This window comes from Neopelma chrysocephalum, unplaced genomic scaffold, assembly GCF_003984885.1.
Source record: "Neopelma chrysocephalum unplaced genomic scaffold, ASM398488v2 Primary Assembly neopelma1_335, whole genome shotgun sequence".
Taxonomy (NCBI): Eukaryota; Metazoa; Chordata; class Aves; order Passeriformes; family Pipridae; genus Neopelma; species Neopelma chrysocephalum.
In genome coordinates, this window is record NW_020897998.1 from 283,641 (window position 1) to 298,648 (window position 15,008).

Sequence of the window (15,008 nt, forward strand, 5' to 3'; positions counted from 1 at the left end):
ACTTGCAGGCTCTAACAAACCTGAACCAGTTTCTCTGGGAGGTGTGTGCGTGTTCCCTTTATCTGCAGCTAATGCTGAAATGGAGTTGCTTGTGTGATCAGCAGTGGAAGGTTTTAATTCACCTTGCCAAAATACTGTTATGTATTGTCTTTATGGCAGCTTTTCCTTTCTGTGCAAGTCCCAGTACCATTAAGGGCTGCAGCTCCACACCACTTTGGTTTTCAGCAAGAAGAAATTTATCATGCAGAAAAGTGCTGAATGAGGACACAACACGGTCTGTTTGGACTGGTTTGATGTGTGGGGGTCTGAGCTGAACCCAGTGGGGCAAGTTACAGGTGCTGCTCACTGGAGTGTCTGTGGCTTCCATGAGTTGGTGTCTGCAGTTATTCAAAGGGAAAAGCAAGTTGGAGGTTGACTTTGGGAAGGATATATTGTGATAGGACAAGAGGGGATGGTATTAAAGAGGGTAGGTTTAGGTTTAAGGAAGAAGTTTTTTTTACTGTGAGGGTGGGGAGGCCCTGGCACAGGTTGCCCAGAGAAGCTGTGGCTGCCCCTGGATCCCTGGAAGTGTCCAAGGCCAGGTTGGACGGGGCTTGGAGCAACCTGGGCTAGTGGAAGGTGTCCCTGCCCATGGCAGGGGGTGGGATGGGATGATGTTTAAGATTCCTTCCAACCAAAACCATTCTGTGATATTCAGGAAAGGAAATCTGGTCTTCATTCTGATGTTGTGATTGACTATCCAGAGTTGTTTCTTTTTTGGAGGATGGTGAAGTTGTCTGTTAGAGACTTGTGAGTGAAAGGGACAGTTTGTTACAACTCGACCCCCACTATAGTGGAGAATGAAGAATTTGTATAATTTGGTAAATATTAGCTGTGTCCTAGGCTTGAGTGAAATGAGACAGACTGTGCTGAAGTCAAATTGTTTTATGCTGTTCAGTGTTGGCTACTTTGTATGGTATAATGTAAGTAATTTTACAATTAATGAGTCACTGTGGCAATCTCTTTATGTTGAGATAATTGCAGCACTTACAGGAGCAATTTCTGGGCAAAGCATTCAATTAATTGGACAGTTGGCATTTTCTGGAAAAACAGTTCTTTATCCCAGAGTTCAGGAGTGCTTGAGTCCCAAGTACATTTGACTGGGTCTCCCTGCACTCGATCCCTCCTCCCCTTGTCTGTCTGCACTACAAAATCCAACTGCTCTGTATCTGCTGCTTTCCATCAGTGAGTGTGGAAAACCACACCGTGCTATGGAGAGGAGAATTCTGCCAACATAAACTTTCCATGGAGACATTTATCAGGAAATTTCATTGAATGAAAAAATAAGCTAACGGGGCAGCAGAGATCAGCCTTCTCGTGTTGTCCTAATACTTCCTTTTCCCTGGCTGCCCTGATGCCCAAGTGTTTGGGGTAGTCTGATAACTGATGGCTGCAGATATGTTCCAGTTAGAGCAGTAACCAAACATACTCTTAAGCTTTTAAGAAATGTGATCTTGTATGTCAGTGAATAACACAGGATTTATATTTTCCGGTTTTCAGCACAAGTTAAATTTGCGTCACAGCTTGAAGCATGAAGTGCTTGTGAACAGAACGTGAGCAGAATGTCCAGTCCATAGGGTGGCAGGGTAAATCCATGGGTTTTCTTTGCTGTAAAGGTAGGGGTGCTTAGAAGTTTGATTTTTACCTTATTTTCTAAATATTCGAGGTTCAAATCACTTACTGAGTGGTTTTTTTTTTAACTGTAAAAGTGCTCAGTGGAGCTAAATGGTATAACTAACTGTAATATGCCTGCTTCAAATACTGTGCTGCATTTCTGGGAAGTCTCTTTCCATCTGGTTGTCTGGCTGTAGCCCTTGTAAAACTAGTGGGTTTCATGTTGATACTCTAAAATTCTAAATTCTAAACTCTCACACAAATGTTGCAATGGTGAAAGACTGGTAAATTGTGACCAGAGTTCTCTGTGCTGCCAAACACAAGGTAATCTCATCTCTAACGTGGTGTTTTTGGATATTCAGAGTATGCAAACAGGAGGAAGTTTTCTCTTGCAGAGTTTGTGTCCTTTGGAGTGTGAGGGACATCTGAGACAGATCTGTGGATGTGTTATCGACTTTCTTCCAGGTAGCTGTTTGTTGTTTTGTTTTGTTTTGTTGGGGTTTTTTTGAGAGCCACTGTGGCTGTGCCAGTTTTAAAAGCAGATTTCAAGTTGTTCCTTTAGGTTTTCTAGCTCATATTGGTACTTTTTGCCTAGTACCTTCTGGAAATGGAAAATTGGCTTGGAGGTGTGAGTGGAACACCACATGAGTCTGGGGAAGCCTCACTAAAGCAGTAACTTCATCAGTCTGTGTGTATCTTGACTGATGAGCATTGTTAGACATCAGTATCACTCCTCAGCAGTTCAGTAAAAAATGCTCTTCCCTATTAAATTTAACTGTCATCCAGAAGACTTAGGTGAGGTTTAATGAGAACACATTCTGACTTGCTGCTGGGGAGTGTTGGCCTTTTTTAAATGCATGCTGCTAGCAGCTCCTGCTAATTTTAGATCATGGGTTCTTGAAATGCCAGTAGTAGCTGCATACTTACTAAAACTGAAAATAAAGGGACTTTTCACTCCCTGGAAGATGTGTGAAAACCTTGGTATTATGCAGAAGTTCTGTGTTGAATTCCACCATGGTCAAGGCTCAGGAATTCTTGTCTGACTTGCCCTTGGGTTCAGTGTCAGTAACTGCCCGGGCTGTGCAAACTTCCAGCAGTGTAGCTGGGCCTGAATGTGTATTAAATGCAGCTCCAGATCCCACGGGACAAGGGATCAGCACATCAGAAGTGAACTCTGTGCTGGCATCCAGATGAAAATGTAGTGGGAATTAGTCTAACAAGTGAGTACGTCCTGGAAGTTGAACCATCTCACTGAAAGCTTATTTCAGGTCACAATAACTCGCTGTTTGCCCAAAAGAATTTAGACTTTCATTTGTCTTGAACCACAGTGAAGAATTACATAGCAGGTTGCTACTGGTTTATGTCTGAAAAGAATTTTGAATGATTCCTGCTTGGGTGATGACACTGTTAGTGTGTAATGTGGCTAAAACAACTGTTGCCTGCATTACTACAGTTGCAGAACTTCACAGCTTTGCAGGGGGAGTATTTAATTTTCTTACTTTTTTTTTAATGGAGACTTCTATTTCAAAACTGACAGTGAACTGGAAAGGATTGATGTCAAAACAGAGCCACTGATACGTCACTGAGTAATTTGAAAGGGTGACAACAAGACAAGTTTGGTGAAAGGCCAACGCAGTGGATTTGGAGCGTGTTTGCATGTCTCTCAGATCTCTTAATTCTGTGAGCTGGAGATGATACCAGAATGAACCCCTGCTCTGCTGTCCTGCAGGGGATAAGCAGCTGTGCACTCACGGCTTGATCTTGATGGCAAGGTCAAGAGCAGCTCAGTGCTACAACACCAGGTGACCATCGTCTCTGGCACGTGTATCTGTGTGACCTTGATAAGGGGAAGCCCTCTGGGGCTTTACGCTGGAAGAGAGTAGGTTTAGATGGGATATTAGGAAGGAATTCTTGCCTGTGATGAGGTGAGGCCCTGGCACAGGTTGCCCAGAGAAGCTGTGGCTGCCCCTGGATCCCTGGAAGTGTCCAAGGCCAGGCTGGACAGGGCTTGGAGCAACCTGGGACAGTGGAAGATGTCCCTGCCCGTGGCAGAGGGGTGAAACTGGTTGACCTTTAAGGTCCCTTCCAACCCAAATCATTCTAGGATTAAGATTTGCTCTTCCCTATAATTGTGCTGTCTTCATTTGCCTTAAGGGGTCTCTCTGTGCTGGGTTTGTGGTAGGCTCGGGCTGTTTGTGTGGGGGCAATACCTGGAACCCCTCACTTCTCTCCAGGCTGAGCATTAAAGCCTTTATTAAACAAAAAACCAAAGCAAAACCTTGGAGCTGTTTTCAAAGGTTTTCTGCGAAGTGGGGATAATGCTCATAACCTTTATCCTGTGTGACAGAAAAGTACCTGCTTGAAAAAGGAACGGGGGTAGCTGGGCTGCTTTCAGGAAGCCTTGGAAGTCACATTGTTCTGCTAATGGCAGGAGCTGAGGTGTCACTGTTCCTCCTGGTTCAAGTGGGGTGTGGGTGGCAGCCCAGGCTGTGTGAGGACAGGGTGGGTAGGGCAGGGTGCTGCTCCTGAGAGCCACTGCCACTGCCTCTGACAACAGTCATTATTTGTCACAGCCTTTAAGGTAAACCTTTTCCTCAAGTTACATAGGAAGAAACACTTGCTGTTCAGAACTGGGTTTTATTCTTCTCTGTCCAGGACAACAGGATTATCATCAGGTGTTTGTAAATAGACAGGCAGTGTGTACTGAATGCCTAAGTCTGATCAAGTGCTTGATCCTGTAATCACTTGCAGTGATTATCTTTACAAACAAATCTGCCAAATACCACGTTATTTCCTAGAAATACATAGCAAGCTATTGTGCTGGGCTGATGCTTGTTTGTCAACAGGAAAGGAAGTGTTTTCTCGTGGAAATATTTCATTTGGGCTGGAGGCCTGCTTGGGTTTGGTTGGTGTGTGGGCTCAGCCAGGTAGTCAGGACACAGGAATTCATGTTCATGTTTTGGCTGAGCTCTAACCCTGCAGAAGGCACCCGTGTGTGGTTCAGGGCTGAGTTGGACACCTCCAGAAGCCCGTTCAGAAGGCAGAGGGGGCTCTGAGCAGAGGTGTGTGTGCTGATCAGGGCAGCCATCGATCTCCCTTGGCTGCTGCTGCTGCTCCCAGCTCAGCTTTGTCTCCTCAGGTTTTGTGGATCTGCAGAATTCCTTCACTCTTGAGTCACGTCTGAGATCGATTGTGGCTGAGTTGCTTTGAGAAGGGTTTAAGCAAAACAGTGGCACTTCTTAGGACTTGGTCAGATGCCTGCTTGGCTGTAACTGTTGCAAGATGATAACTGCAATAATAAATATTTCAAAGAAACTGGATCTTCCTGCGTTCTCTGAGCAGTTGTTATGAGAATGACTTAATTAGATTTCTGGGAATGAGATGACTTTGAGCAATCAAAGTGAAATATAATAAGTCACAATACCAGGAAAGTCCTGTGCTACTGTAACTGACTGGACTCGGATGGGTTTATTTGTTTGTGTGCTTTTCAGGAATGACAGAATCAGGCTAATATTTATTAAACCTTGGCCTAAGAGCAGTGAGAATTACTATGGAAGAATATCAGACGCGTCCTTTAAACACTGGTTAATACAATGTATGAAACGAGCCACGGGGCTGATACTCATGTCTGAATTAGTGTTTTCAGCTTATGCTTAGTATTAAAAAAGGAGTAACTGAGTGCCACTACCTTAACAATTGCTCTTTCCTGCTTGGAGGAACCTTCTAATGAGTTTCCCACCTCCTTAGCACTAATAGCTACTGATGGAGATGGACTGAGGTTCTCCAAAAGATCTCGAGGATGTTTTGGGCTTTTATTAGTGTTTATTTGCATGGAAGGGCAGATGATGAGCAGAGGACTCAAGTGGAGGTGGGCGGCTGTCCAAGCTAATAAACACACTTGGGAAAGTCATTAGGGTTTGTATGGGAGGGGAAAAGTGGGGTGCATCTGCAGCCACTGGCTCAGGAGTTTATTTAGTGGGAGAGATTAATTATTGAAGACAGATGTTCTTAGAGCATTGCAGCTCTATGCTAATGGAACAGGGGATGATTAACGTGTGGTGTGTGGGTGGGGAGGAAATGCAAAAAACATCTTAAACCACTAGGAATTGTTGCTCCTGAGAGTAGGTTCCAGTGAGGGGAGCCTTCAGTTCAACTTCAATTTACCTTAAATTGAAGAACCCAGTTGAATTCACCCTTTGCTTGTCTTTTTTGCCTCTCCTGCCTTTTTTTTGTTAGTGAATTTGTCATTCCTAACTAGAGACATCATGGAGTTGATCCAATATCTTCTCCAGATATGAACTCTGTTGCAGGGAATTCCCCACGTTAGCATGGGGGAAGAAGCACTATGAGGCGTGGGCTGTGGAAGCTATAATTGGCTGTGCCAAATGGAATATGGACCAATTTATCAAATACAATAATTTCACAAATTTCCAAATCCTTTCTCTGGCAAATTCCTGAATTTTGAATTTTGGTGGGTTTTGGAAATGGCAGCATTTATTATATTTCACAATAAACTAGATCCGTCTCACTAGTTTATTCTCATTAAAAAAACAAAATGGCATAAACTCCTTTTTGAATATCTCTTTGTGCATGTTGGGGGTGAATTTCTTTGACAGGCTGCTTTGAGTGAGATGTGCTCTGGCAGGCAACTTCAAAAATAGAGCTCTGCTAACACCCAGGTTTTAGCATAACAATGGCTGATGGATGAGGACTGTGTTGAAATGTTGACATGAAGCATAAGCCAGGATGGTGAGGAAAGAATCTATAGCATGGATAGATGGAAAGCAAGGGTGTGTAAGAGGTAAAGAAAAATAATACAATTTCATGGAATCAGAGAATGTGAAAGGCTTGGAAGGGACCTTAAAACATCATCCAGTGCCACCCCCTGCCATGGGCAGGGACACCTTCCACTAGCCCAGGTTGCTCCAAGCCCCGTCCAACCTGGCCTTGGACACTTCCAGGGATCCAGGGGCAACCACAGCTTCTCTGGGCAACCTGTGTTGTGTGTGGAATAACACACAAGGAGATATCTGTCTGTGTATCTGCTACACCTGCTAAGCTTTTAGAAGGTCAGATTGGAGCTTTGGTAGTAAAAAGATAAAGACACAGAGTGGATTGTATTGAGCAGTAGCCTCAGACCCGCTTAGGCTGCCGGGGCCAGGGGCTCTGGGGGTTGCTCACTTTTGCCAGTGTGGTTGATTTAGGTCGCTGTGAAAACCTGAAGTATTTTGAGGAGGAGCTGCCCAGTTCATGACTGTGCATTTTGTGGTTTGCCTCGTATCCAAGGCCTCTGTGGAAATGAGGGTTGGAGATGCTGGCTACAAAAGCACTTGGAAAGCAGGTCTGCAGGCAGGCCCGTGGTTTCATTCCGACTCATCTTGGGGGCTGTAATGGCCCAGTGCAGCTGCCTGTTCACTTGAGCTGGGTGTTGTTTGAGTAGTGGGGGCACAGCTGATGTGAAAAAGTCAAGTAATTTAAAATTTGAAATAGTTCACCCAAAATTCTGTCCTCGGAGGCCCTGGCACAGGTTGCCCAGAGAAACTGTGGCTGCCCCATCCCTGGAAGTGTCCAAGGCCAGGTTGGACGGGACTTGGAGCAACCTGGGCTAGTGGAAGGTGTCCCTGCCCATGGCAGGGGGTGGGGGGGAGCTTTAAGTCCCTTTCCAGCCCAAACCATTCTGGGATTCTGTGATAAATTGTCTGTCATAATTTGTGTACTGAAATGGAACAGAAAGCTTTGCTGCGAGGTGGGGGAATGGGGAAGAGCTGAAGCTGTTGCTCAAGGATTAGCCCTGCAGGTGTTTTTCTGTTGCTTAAACTAACCGTGTGCTGCATCACCAACACTCAGCAAGCAGCCAAAGCAGTTAATATGCAGTGCTGAGTAATAGATGAATTACATTTATCAGATTATAATAACAGGAAAGCCTTTTAAGTAATGATGAAGACTTAATTCCACTGGGTTGGCTGAGAGCGTAATGTTCGAACTATCAGCTATAAAATAATTCCAGCACGTAGGAATTAACTTCCTTAAGTGATAATTAGTAACTAATGCTGGGAGAAATCACTGTCTCATGCTTGCAAAAGTACAAATGGTTTACTTAAGTATTTAACAGATATTACTGAAAAAAAATGTGTAGAGTGTTTAGACCTAGACTTCAAACAATTGTAAAACCTTCCATAGTTGGTTATGACTGCTTAAAATACATGAAGCAACATACTCATGATGTTGCTAAACCCTTGCTAAAGGGTTGAGTTAACCAAATGGTGATAATTGTAGATAGAGTAAATTGAAAATCCTCAAGTGGGTGAAAACACAGCATTTGCAGCACAGTTTCATCTGGAAATATGTAGTAGCTCTGAGTCAATAAATATATTGACATGACTCTTATACTGCAGAAACTGAAAAGCCAAACTTGAACTGTTAACAATTGGATAAGGAGAAACTGAATGAGAGGGAAATTAGAATTATATTGAGCTTATCTTCTGTAAGTTGGCATATTCAGTGTCATCTGATTTATTTAACAAATATAGGTGTTCTGTCCTTAAAGCTTCAGAAATGGCAGGCAATAAGAGTATTTGTTGGCTGGTTTATTTTTGAAAAACAGTGTAAATAGAGACTGCAGTCACTCACAGTTGGAGTGATACTGGATAATGTTGGTTATGTTGAAAAGAATCTGTGGGGCATTTGTAATCTGAGGAGTGAGTAAACAGGAGGCTAAATTCTGTGGGATCTCTGAAATAATTTTCTGATTGCAACAGGTAGATAACTTATAGCCTTGTGCAATTGTAAGTAACTGAGGTCCAATTTTACATTCTTGCTGTATACTACAGAATTAGTTCTTAAAGTAGGATGCATACATTTTCAAACTGAGCTCAAATCTACATGAGCATCATGCTGAGAATTAGAGGGGGAAGGGAATAGAAGAAAGCACCTAGGTAAGAGATTTTTGTAAGAAATAATAGAATATGGCTTTTGCTTTAGGTTATGTTGTGCCTCTAATGCTTTGCAGTTAGTCCTGTTTCTGGTCCCCTGTGTTCCACTTCAGAACATCTCAGGCATGCATAGGTTAAACCCAGAAAGATGGAAGGAGTGATCAAGTTCTCTCTGTGAGGAAGGACAAAGTACAGGTGGTAAAAGTAGAGAAAATGCAATTCATGAAGAGACTTGGCTTGATCTGCATTTCATAGCCAAACAAATTAGTGCTGAATGTTAATGAAACATCCCTGTTACCATCAGTGCAGTGTGGCTGATGCACAGTGAACCTCAGTCATCTTGACTTTACGTAGCTGCTTCCTTTTGCTGTTCAGAAAACTGGAAGGCCCAGGCTTGGCTTGCCTGGCTTTGGAAATGTGAGACTTGGCAAATACCAGTGGCTGTTCCAGTAAGGAGGAGGCTGTAATTACTTGAATGAAACTTGACCGACATATGAACAAGAAGTATCTGTCGAGGGCCTGTTGCCAAGTGTGGATTTGTACTTAAGCGGATATAATTACGTGGACTTTGTACTGGATTGTTTGACAGATTAAATTTCTATGATAGCGCGAGATAACAGGAGGTCACAGTCCAAGAATAAGGTTCTGGAGAATATGTATTCACAGCTGGGGTGCTAATCTGATTAATTGAAAGCAGACTCCATTCATGACAAATTCATGTTGTTGGATCCCAGTGTCAGTGCCAGTTGTGAAGGCAGTGTGAGGTCTGTGCACTCAGAATGGTCTTTCGCAGCGGTGCTGGGAAAATTGAGTGGGGTCTCCACTTCTTAACATGCTTGGCTGCTTCTCCAAGCCTGAAACAGCCTCCTCACTGCCTGATGGAGCCACAGCTGCCACGCTCAGAGGTTGGTGTGGGATTTTCCCCCTGGTTATCAGGCTCAGAGCTCCGTTGGTCCCCGCAGCCCTTGGGCAGGGATGGAGCGCGGTGTGAATCTGTCTGGCCGTGGCATTAAGGAAATAGGAGGTCTCACACGTGGGCTGTGGCCAGTGGTGCTGGCTATGGAGCACACGGACTCCAAGAGCAGCTGGTGTTCTATTTTCAGAAGCCCTGAGGAGCCATGATCCCAAAGTGTTGATCTGCTGCCTCTTAGGTCAGCTCATGGGAGAACCCGGCGTGGGCACGGGGCAACTGCAGCCTCTTCCTGCACACTGGGTGGGAACTCTGGCAACTGGGAGTTGTGCCTGTTATGTAAGAGGAACAAATGACTGCCTGGGCTGATGTAAAAGGAGCTGCGTGTCTCTGGATGGCTGCAGGAGTCCCCTCCAAGAGCTCTGCTCCTCTCTGCCCCGAGTCCTGACGATGTGTTTGGACCAGCATCCCTACATATAAGTGATTCCTGCACTTGGCTTTTTGGGAAAGGATGTTATTTGCTGCAAAGGAACTGGAAGGAGATGGCATTTCAGAAATAGGTATGATGATGTTTTCCAGCTTTCAGTGCAGTTTCTGTTCTGGAATAATGTCTTCGAGTGCTTTACCTATTTAGGAACAGGCATCTTTTGACTGATTTTTAAGTAAGGCACTAATGAGGGATTGCTTGCAACACAAACAAGTCGATCTTGTCAGAATTATTCAGACAGGTACCTTGCAGCTGTATCTGAAGAAAAGTCAGTCCTCTCTGTAGGTATTCAGCTCATGCCATTTGAAAGGGAGAAGTGTTTGGCAGAAAGAGATTTAATTTAAGAAACCCCATTAAGTATATTGTGGGGTAGATGCAGTAATTCAATAAGCTGAAGTGATTCATGTGCATTCCTGATAATTTTTAAGAAGCTCTTGATGCAGTGCATGTAATTTTTTTTGTGTATAAGGTTTTGCTTGTGTAATTGATAACCTGGGGATGTGGCTGACGTGCAGACTGGACTCAGAAGTTTTTTGAAAAGCTTCAATGAGTATTGCTTTAGGTTGTGCACAAAGCAGTAGGGTTCTGTGAAGTCTTCTGAAAGCCTGGATAAGCAAACACTGTTATAGTTATAGAGAAGCTCTGGAATGAAAACCCTGGAGGAACAGACTAATTTTCTATTAAAAACATCTGAAGAAAGGTAATGATCTGTAGAAGTGGAGTGTTTGGAAACAGTTAATTTAATTAATTAATGTGTCCTCTTTGCTCATCTGAAAAAAGCTTTTAGAAAGGACTGCAGACATCTGCAGTGCTTTTTAATATTTGATGGGCTTGTACAGTTCCTTACAGAAAATTCGTGACCTGCTCTATTTCTGTGAGACTGATTCGGTGAGAGCATCACTGAAAGAAGGCAGGTGGATTCCTTATCTTCCTATTACAATATAGATACTGAAAGATTAAATCTACTGCAGATTTCCTTAGTGTTTTCTTCTCATGTCTGTGAGCTCTGCATCAACAGATAATTTTGGGGGATCTGGAACTGAATCATTGTTGCCCAGGATGCTTGTTCTCCTTATGTCTGGAATAAACACATTGGTAAGGCAGAGATTCACTGCTTGATGCCTTTGGGATTCCTGTTGCCAAAGGAAATATTGTAAGCCTTTAGCAAACATCTGAGGAGCAGCTCAGCATGACTTGTATATACAGGAAGAATTTCAGTGCAAGCAAATGCAACCAAATGAGTGCTGGGTCTGTAACAGGCTTCAGAACAGGCTGCTGTCAGTTTGAGAAGATCCTGGAAACCTGACCTTTCCTCAGTCCCTGGCTCCTGTAAGCTGCCCAGTCCCCTTGGCTTTCCTTGCCCTCTGCCAAAGGGGTCTTTATTAACAGTTGGTTTGTCCTTCTCACACTGACAAAACTACTTAGAAAAAGGTCAGATTCGAGTGGTGGCACAGAACTGTAGGAGCCCCCTGAAGACACTGTGATAAGCTTTGGAAAAAGGAGAATATACATTACCTGCTGAAAAGTTTAAAAAAAGCTGTTTGTCCATGGAATTTTTTTTTCCCCTGAGCGAATATTAAGTTTCCACAGTAAAATCCTCACTTCTCAAAGCTGCTTACTTGTTTTTGGTCCCCTGTTTATGGGTCTCTTGTGTAAACTGTTGTCACAAGATCCAATAAAGTTTTAGTTGTGGGGAATGTGAATTTTTGGCATTTCACATGACTGTGATATATCCTAGCTCAGTATATGGAGCTGTATTCCACTATTTTAAACTACCCAAAATCTTGTTAATCTTAATTGTGTAGGTGATGGTGTCAGTTTTCCAGTGCTTAACCAGTTGTCCACAGTCAGTTATGGAGACTCATGAAAATAGGTTGTTTCTCCTCAGGCTGAGGTTTGGGAATGTCAGCTGAGCGTTCCTGGAGTTGTTCTGGTGAGGGTGTGCACAGAGCCACTGCAGAACTGCAGAATGGGGAGGGTTGGGAGGGATCTTACAGCCCATCCAGTCCCACCCCTGCCATGGGCAGGGACACCTCCCACCAGCCCAGTTTGCTCCAACCTGGCCTTGGACATTTTCAGGGATCCAGGGGCAGCCACAGCTTCTCTGGGCAACCTGTGCCAGGGCCTCACTACTCTCATGGGGAAGAATTCCTTCTCAATATCCCATCCCATCCCATTCCCTTTGTCCTGTCCCTCCATCCCTTGTCCCCAGTCCCTCTCCAGCTCTCTTGGAGCCCCTTTAGGCCCTGGAAGGGGCTCTGAGGTCACCCTGGAGCCTTCTCTTCTCCAGGCTGAACACCCCAGTTCTGTAAGAAATCCTTGGAAGCTAAGTGTATGGATTCATGGCACAGCTGCAATGGCAGCAGCTTCTTCCCCTGGCAGAGCCAAAATGAGCACATGGGGTATATCAGAATCTGGTAAACATATTTTTTTAGAGGGGAGGGGTTAGCAAAGTTTAGCAGGTTAAAGAACTGTTGATAGCAGAGTCTCAGTATTTGCAATGAAGAGTTCAAGTCCCTGGTGTCACTTGTATGGTCTGAGTTCAATTAATATCCTTATATTTTGCCATTAGGTAGGTAGGAAACAGCAAATTGAAACACTCTGCTGGCAGAACTGAGTGCTGGGGTTTCACTGTTCATTATCATGGAGTCAATAGGGTTGGAAAAGACCTCCAAGACCATCAAGTCCAGTGTTTGGACCAAACACCACCTTGTCAACTAGAGCAGAGCATGAAGTGCCACGTCCAGAGGCAGTTCTGTAGTCACGTCAGTTTGAGCTTCTGTTTAGAAATCTTCTATACGGAAAATGTCTGAAAATACAGTGGCAATAGTTAAGACTCTGTAATGCCTGAATGTTTGCTTAAATTAGTGGATAATAACGAAGATGAGATGTGATAGAACGTTTGTCATTAATGATAAATAAACTCCATCTGTATAACGAAAAAACTGATGTCTCTGCTCTTGAGCATCTTAACTTCAGGTTTTTTCCTTTATGGAGTATCCACATTAAGAAATTGCATTTTTTGGGGAGTTCAGATGTGTTGTAAGCCTCAGGCATATTGTTGTTATCCCAGGAGCAGTGGGTAGAAATAAATGCAAGGGTGGTGATAATGAGCAGTGCTTGCTGTCTGCTCAGGGAGCTGATAATACACACAATTCACCATTTGCTTCAAGTAGTCTCTTTGTGAAGGCAAAAACATGGCAACCTTTTATAAAACCCCAACACAACAGCAGCAACAACAACTACTAAATAAATCCTACCCCCAGACTGTTCCATTTTCTGCTGTTGGCATTAAGCACTAATTAACTTCTGCACAGTGTTAACTCAGCTGAGCTTGGTACCAGTCAGAACATGTTAGTTGTGTATCGTTAATAACACAAGAAAAAAAATGGGCTCTTGGTAAATATAAATACATGCTGATAGCACTTCCTGTGTTTGGAAACACAGCCAGTGTGATCCAGTGTCAGCTTTTATAAAAGCATGAGATATGGGGCTGTAGGATTTTCCTGATGCTCACCAGCTTCTTGTCAGTAAATGGAGAATTTTGTTTTTGCAGGGACTTTGGGGATTAATTGGAAGTGCTCGTGTGCTGAGAACTGTGCATTAAGCTAAAGAAAGAGGAGGAGCTCTTCAATGAGAGAAACCACCTTCCAGTTTTATCGAAGTGTTTTTAATAAGCATGCTTAATGTTTAAAAGAAAATATAATTCTCGTTGCTTGTGTGAATATAGAGGAAACTTCACACTTAGGGATGGAGCAGGATTGTTTCTACTGTGGTTAGCAATATTCATAATGCTCTTACAAGGAGACTGGCAAGTGAATGATGGATTGATGGATATTTTCCTTCACCTGGACAGTATTTCTGTGAGCAGTGTCCATTAGCAGAGCAGAGCAGCAAGATAGACCCTGTGCAGTGGGCAGGTCATCCTTGATTAGTCGGTTCTACCTGTGCAGAGGAGATGATGTAGATGATGTTCAGGATCTCTAAAGGTGAAATGTTGATCTCTGTTTTGAATCATCTCCTACCTGAGGAATAATGATGTCAGGTTGAGAATCTTTGCCCAAACAGTGTTTACCACTGCTGCTCTCAGGCCCTGAGCTAATAATGTGTTAAGAAGGTGAACACTTGGCCTTATTCTGTGTTCATTTTCAGTTGATCATGTGGGGTTTTACCTTTGCAGTACCCTCAGGTGTGACCTTCTGGAAACAGGGATATGGCAAGATAATGAAAATTCCCAACTGCTGTACCAATAAAGGCAGGTTTGGTCGGTACATGAGGACTTCAAACTCCAATAATTGTGGTGACTTTTGGAAGCAGAAGGATGTTGAGGTGGGAGTTTGCTGTGGTGTCAGTGCTGGGAAACCCCAAAGGTAACTGGCAGGTGAGATGAAATCATCTTCCAGGAACATGACATGGAATAACGTTGCTTGCTAGTGGTATCCAGAGGGCTGGAATCCCACGAACCTTTTTGTTGGTTCTAGGCCTTGAAGGTCTTATTTTTTTGTGTGCCCTCTAACTGGGAACACAGCTCGATGGAAAATACAACATTCTCTTCTAAATGTAGTGGGTTTTCCCTAGTTAAAGTAGTGGGTATAATATACAGCATGGTATGTGTAAAAGGGAAGAAAAATCCATCTGAGTCCTGATCATGAGCTCCCAACATGTTAAGAATGTGCTGTTTTGGGGAAAAAAAATGTGTACTTTAGTCAGAAGATGATGGCAATGTTGGTACTTTAGTAAATGTAGAAATGGAGGCTGTTGAGTTGTGTTTGAAGTGAAGCAGATATTCCATGTATCTACACATGAGGTGCTACTTTAGCTAAAAATCAAGCTATAATTCAGCAGTCAATTAATATATGATTGTAGAAATAATTACATCTTCAATTTAATTTAGAATAAGATAAATTGAAAGCTTATTTTATTAATGAACAACCACCTTCTAAATTTTCAGGCTGTGTGAATGTTTTGCTTAAAGCAGCTTCTGCACAGGAAATGCAGTTCTGGGAAAACATCTGAGAGGGATCAT

General features: G+C 43.4%; 1 protein-coding gene across 9 annotated transcripts in view; it reads left to right on the plus strand.

Annotated features, from left to right (window-relative positions):
• The window catches only part of AGAP1 (ArfGAP with GTPase domain, ankyrin repeat and PH domain 1), a 301,541-nt gene that overhangs the window by 13,730 nt on the left and 272,803 nt on the right, over positions 1 to 15,008 (plus strand). The window contains exon 1 of one of the 9 annotated variants that reach the window (XM_027705465.1): positions 9,852 to 10,055. The exons of the other annotated variants lie outside the window; for them this stretch is intronic. Coding sequence (XP_027561266.1) covers positions 10,007 to 10,055 — 49 coding nt within the window. The 5' untranslated portion in view covers positions 9,852 to 10,006. Of the gene's footprint in view, positions 1 to 9,851; positions 10,056 to 15,008 lie in introns of those variants that run through there. 9 annotated transcript variants of the gene reach the window in all.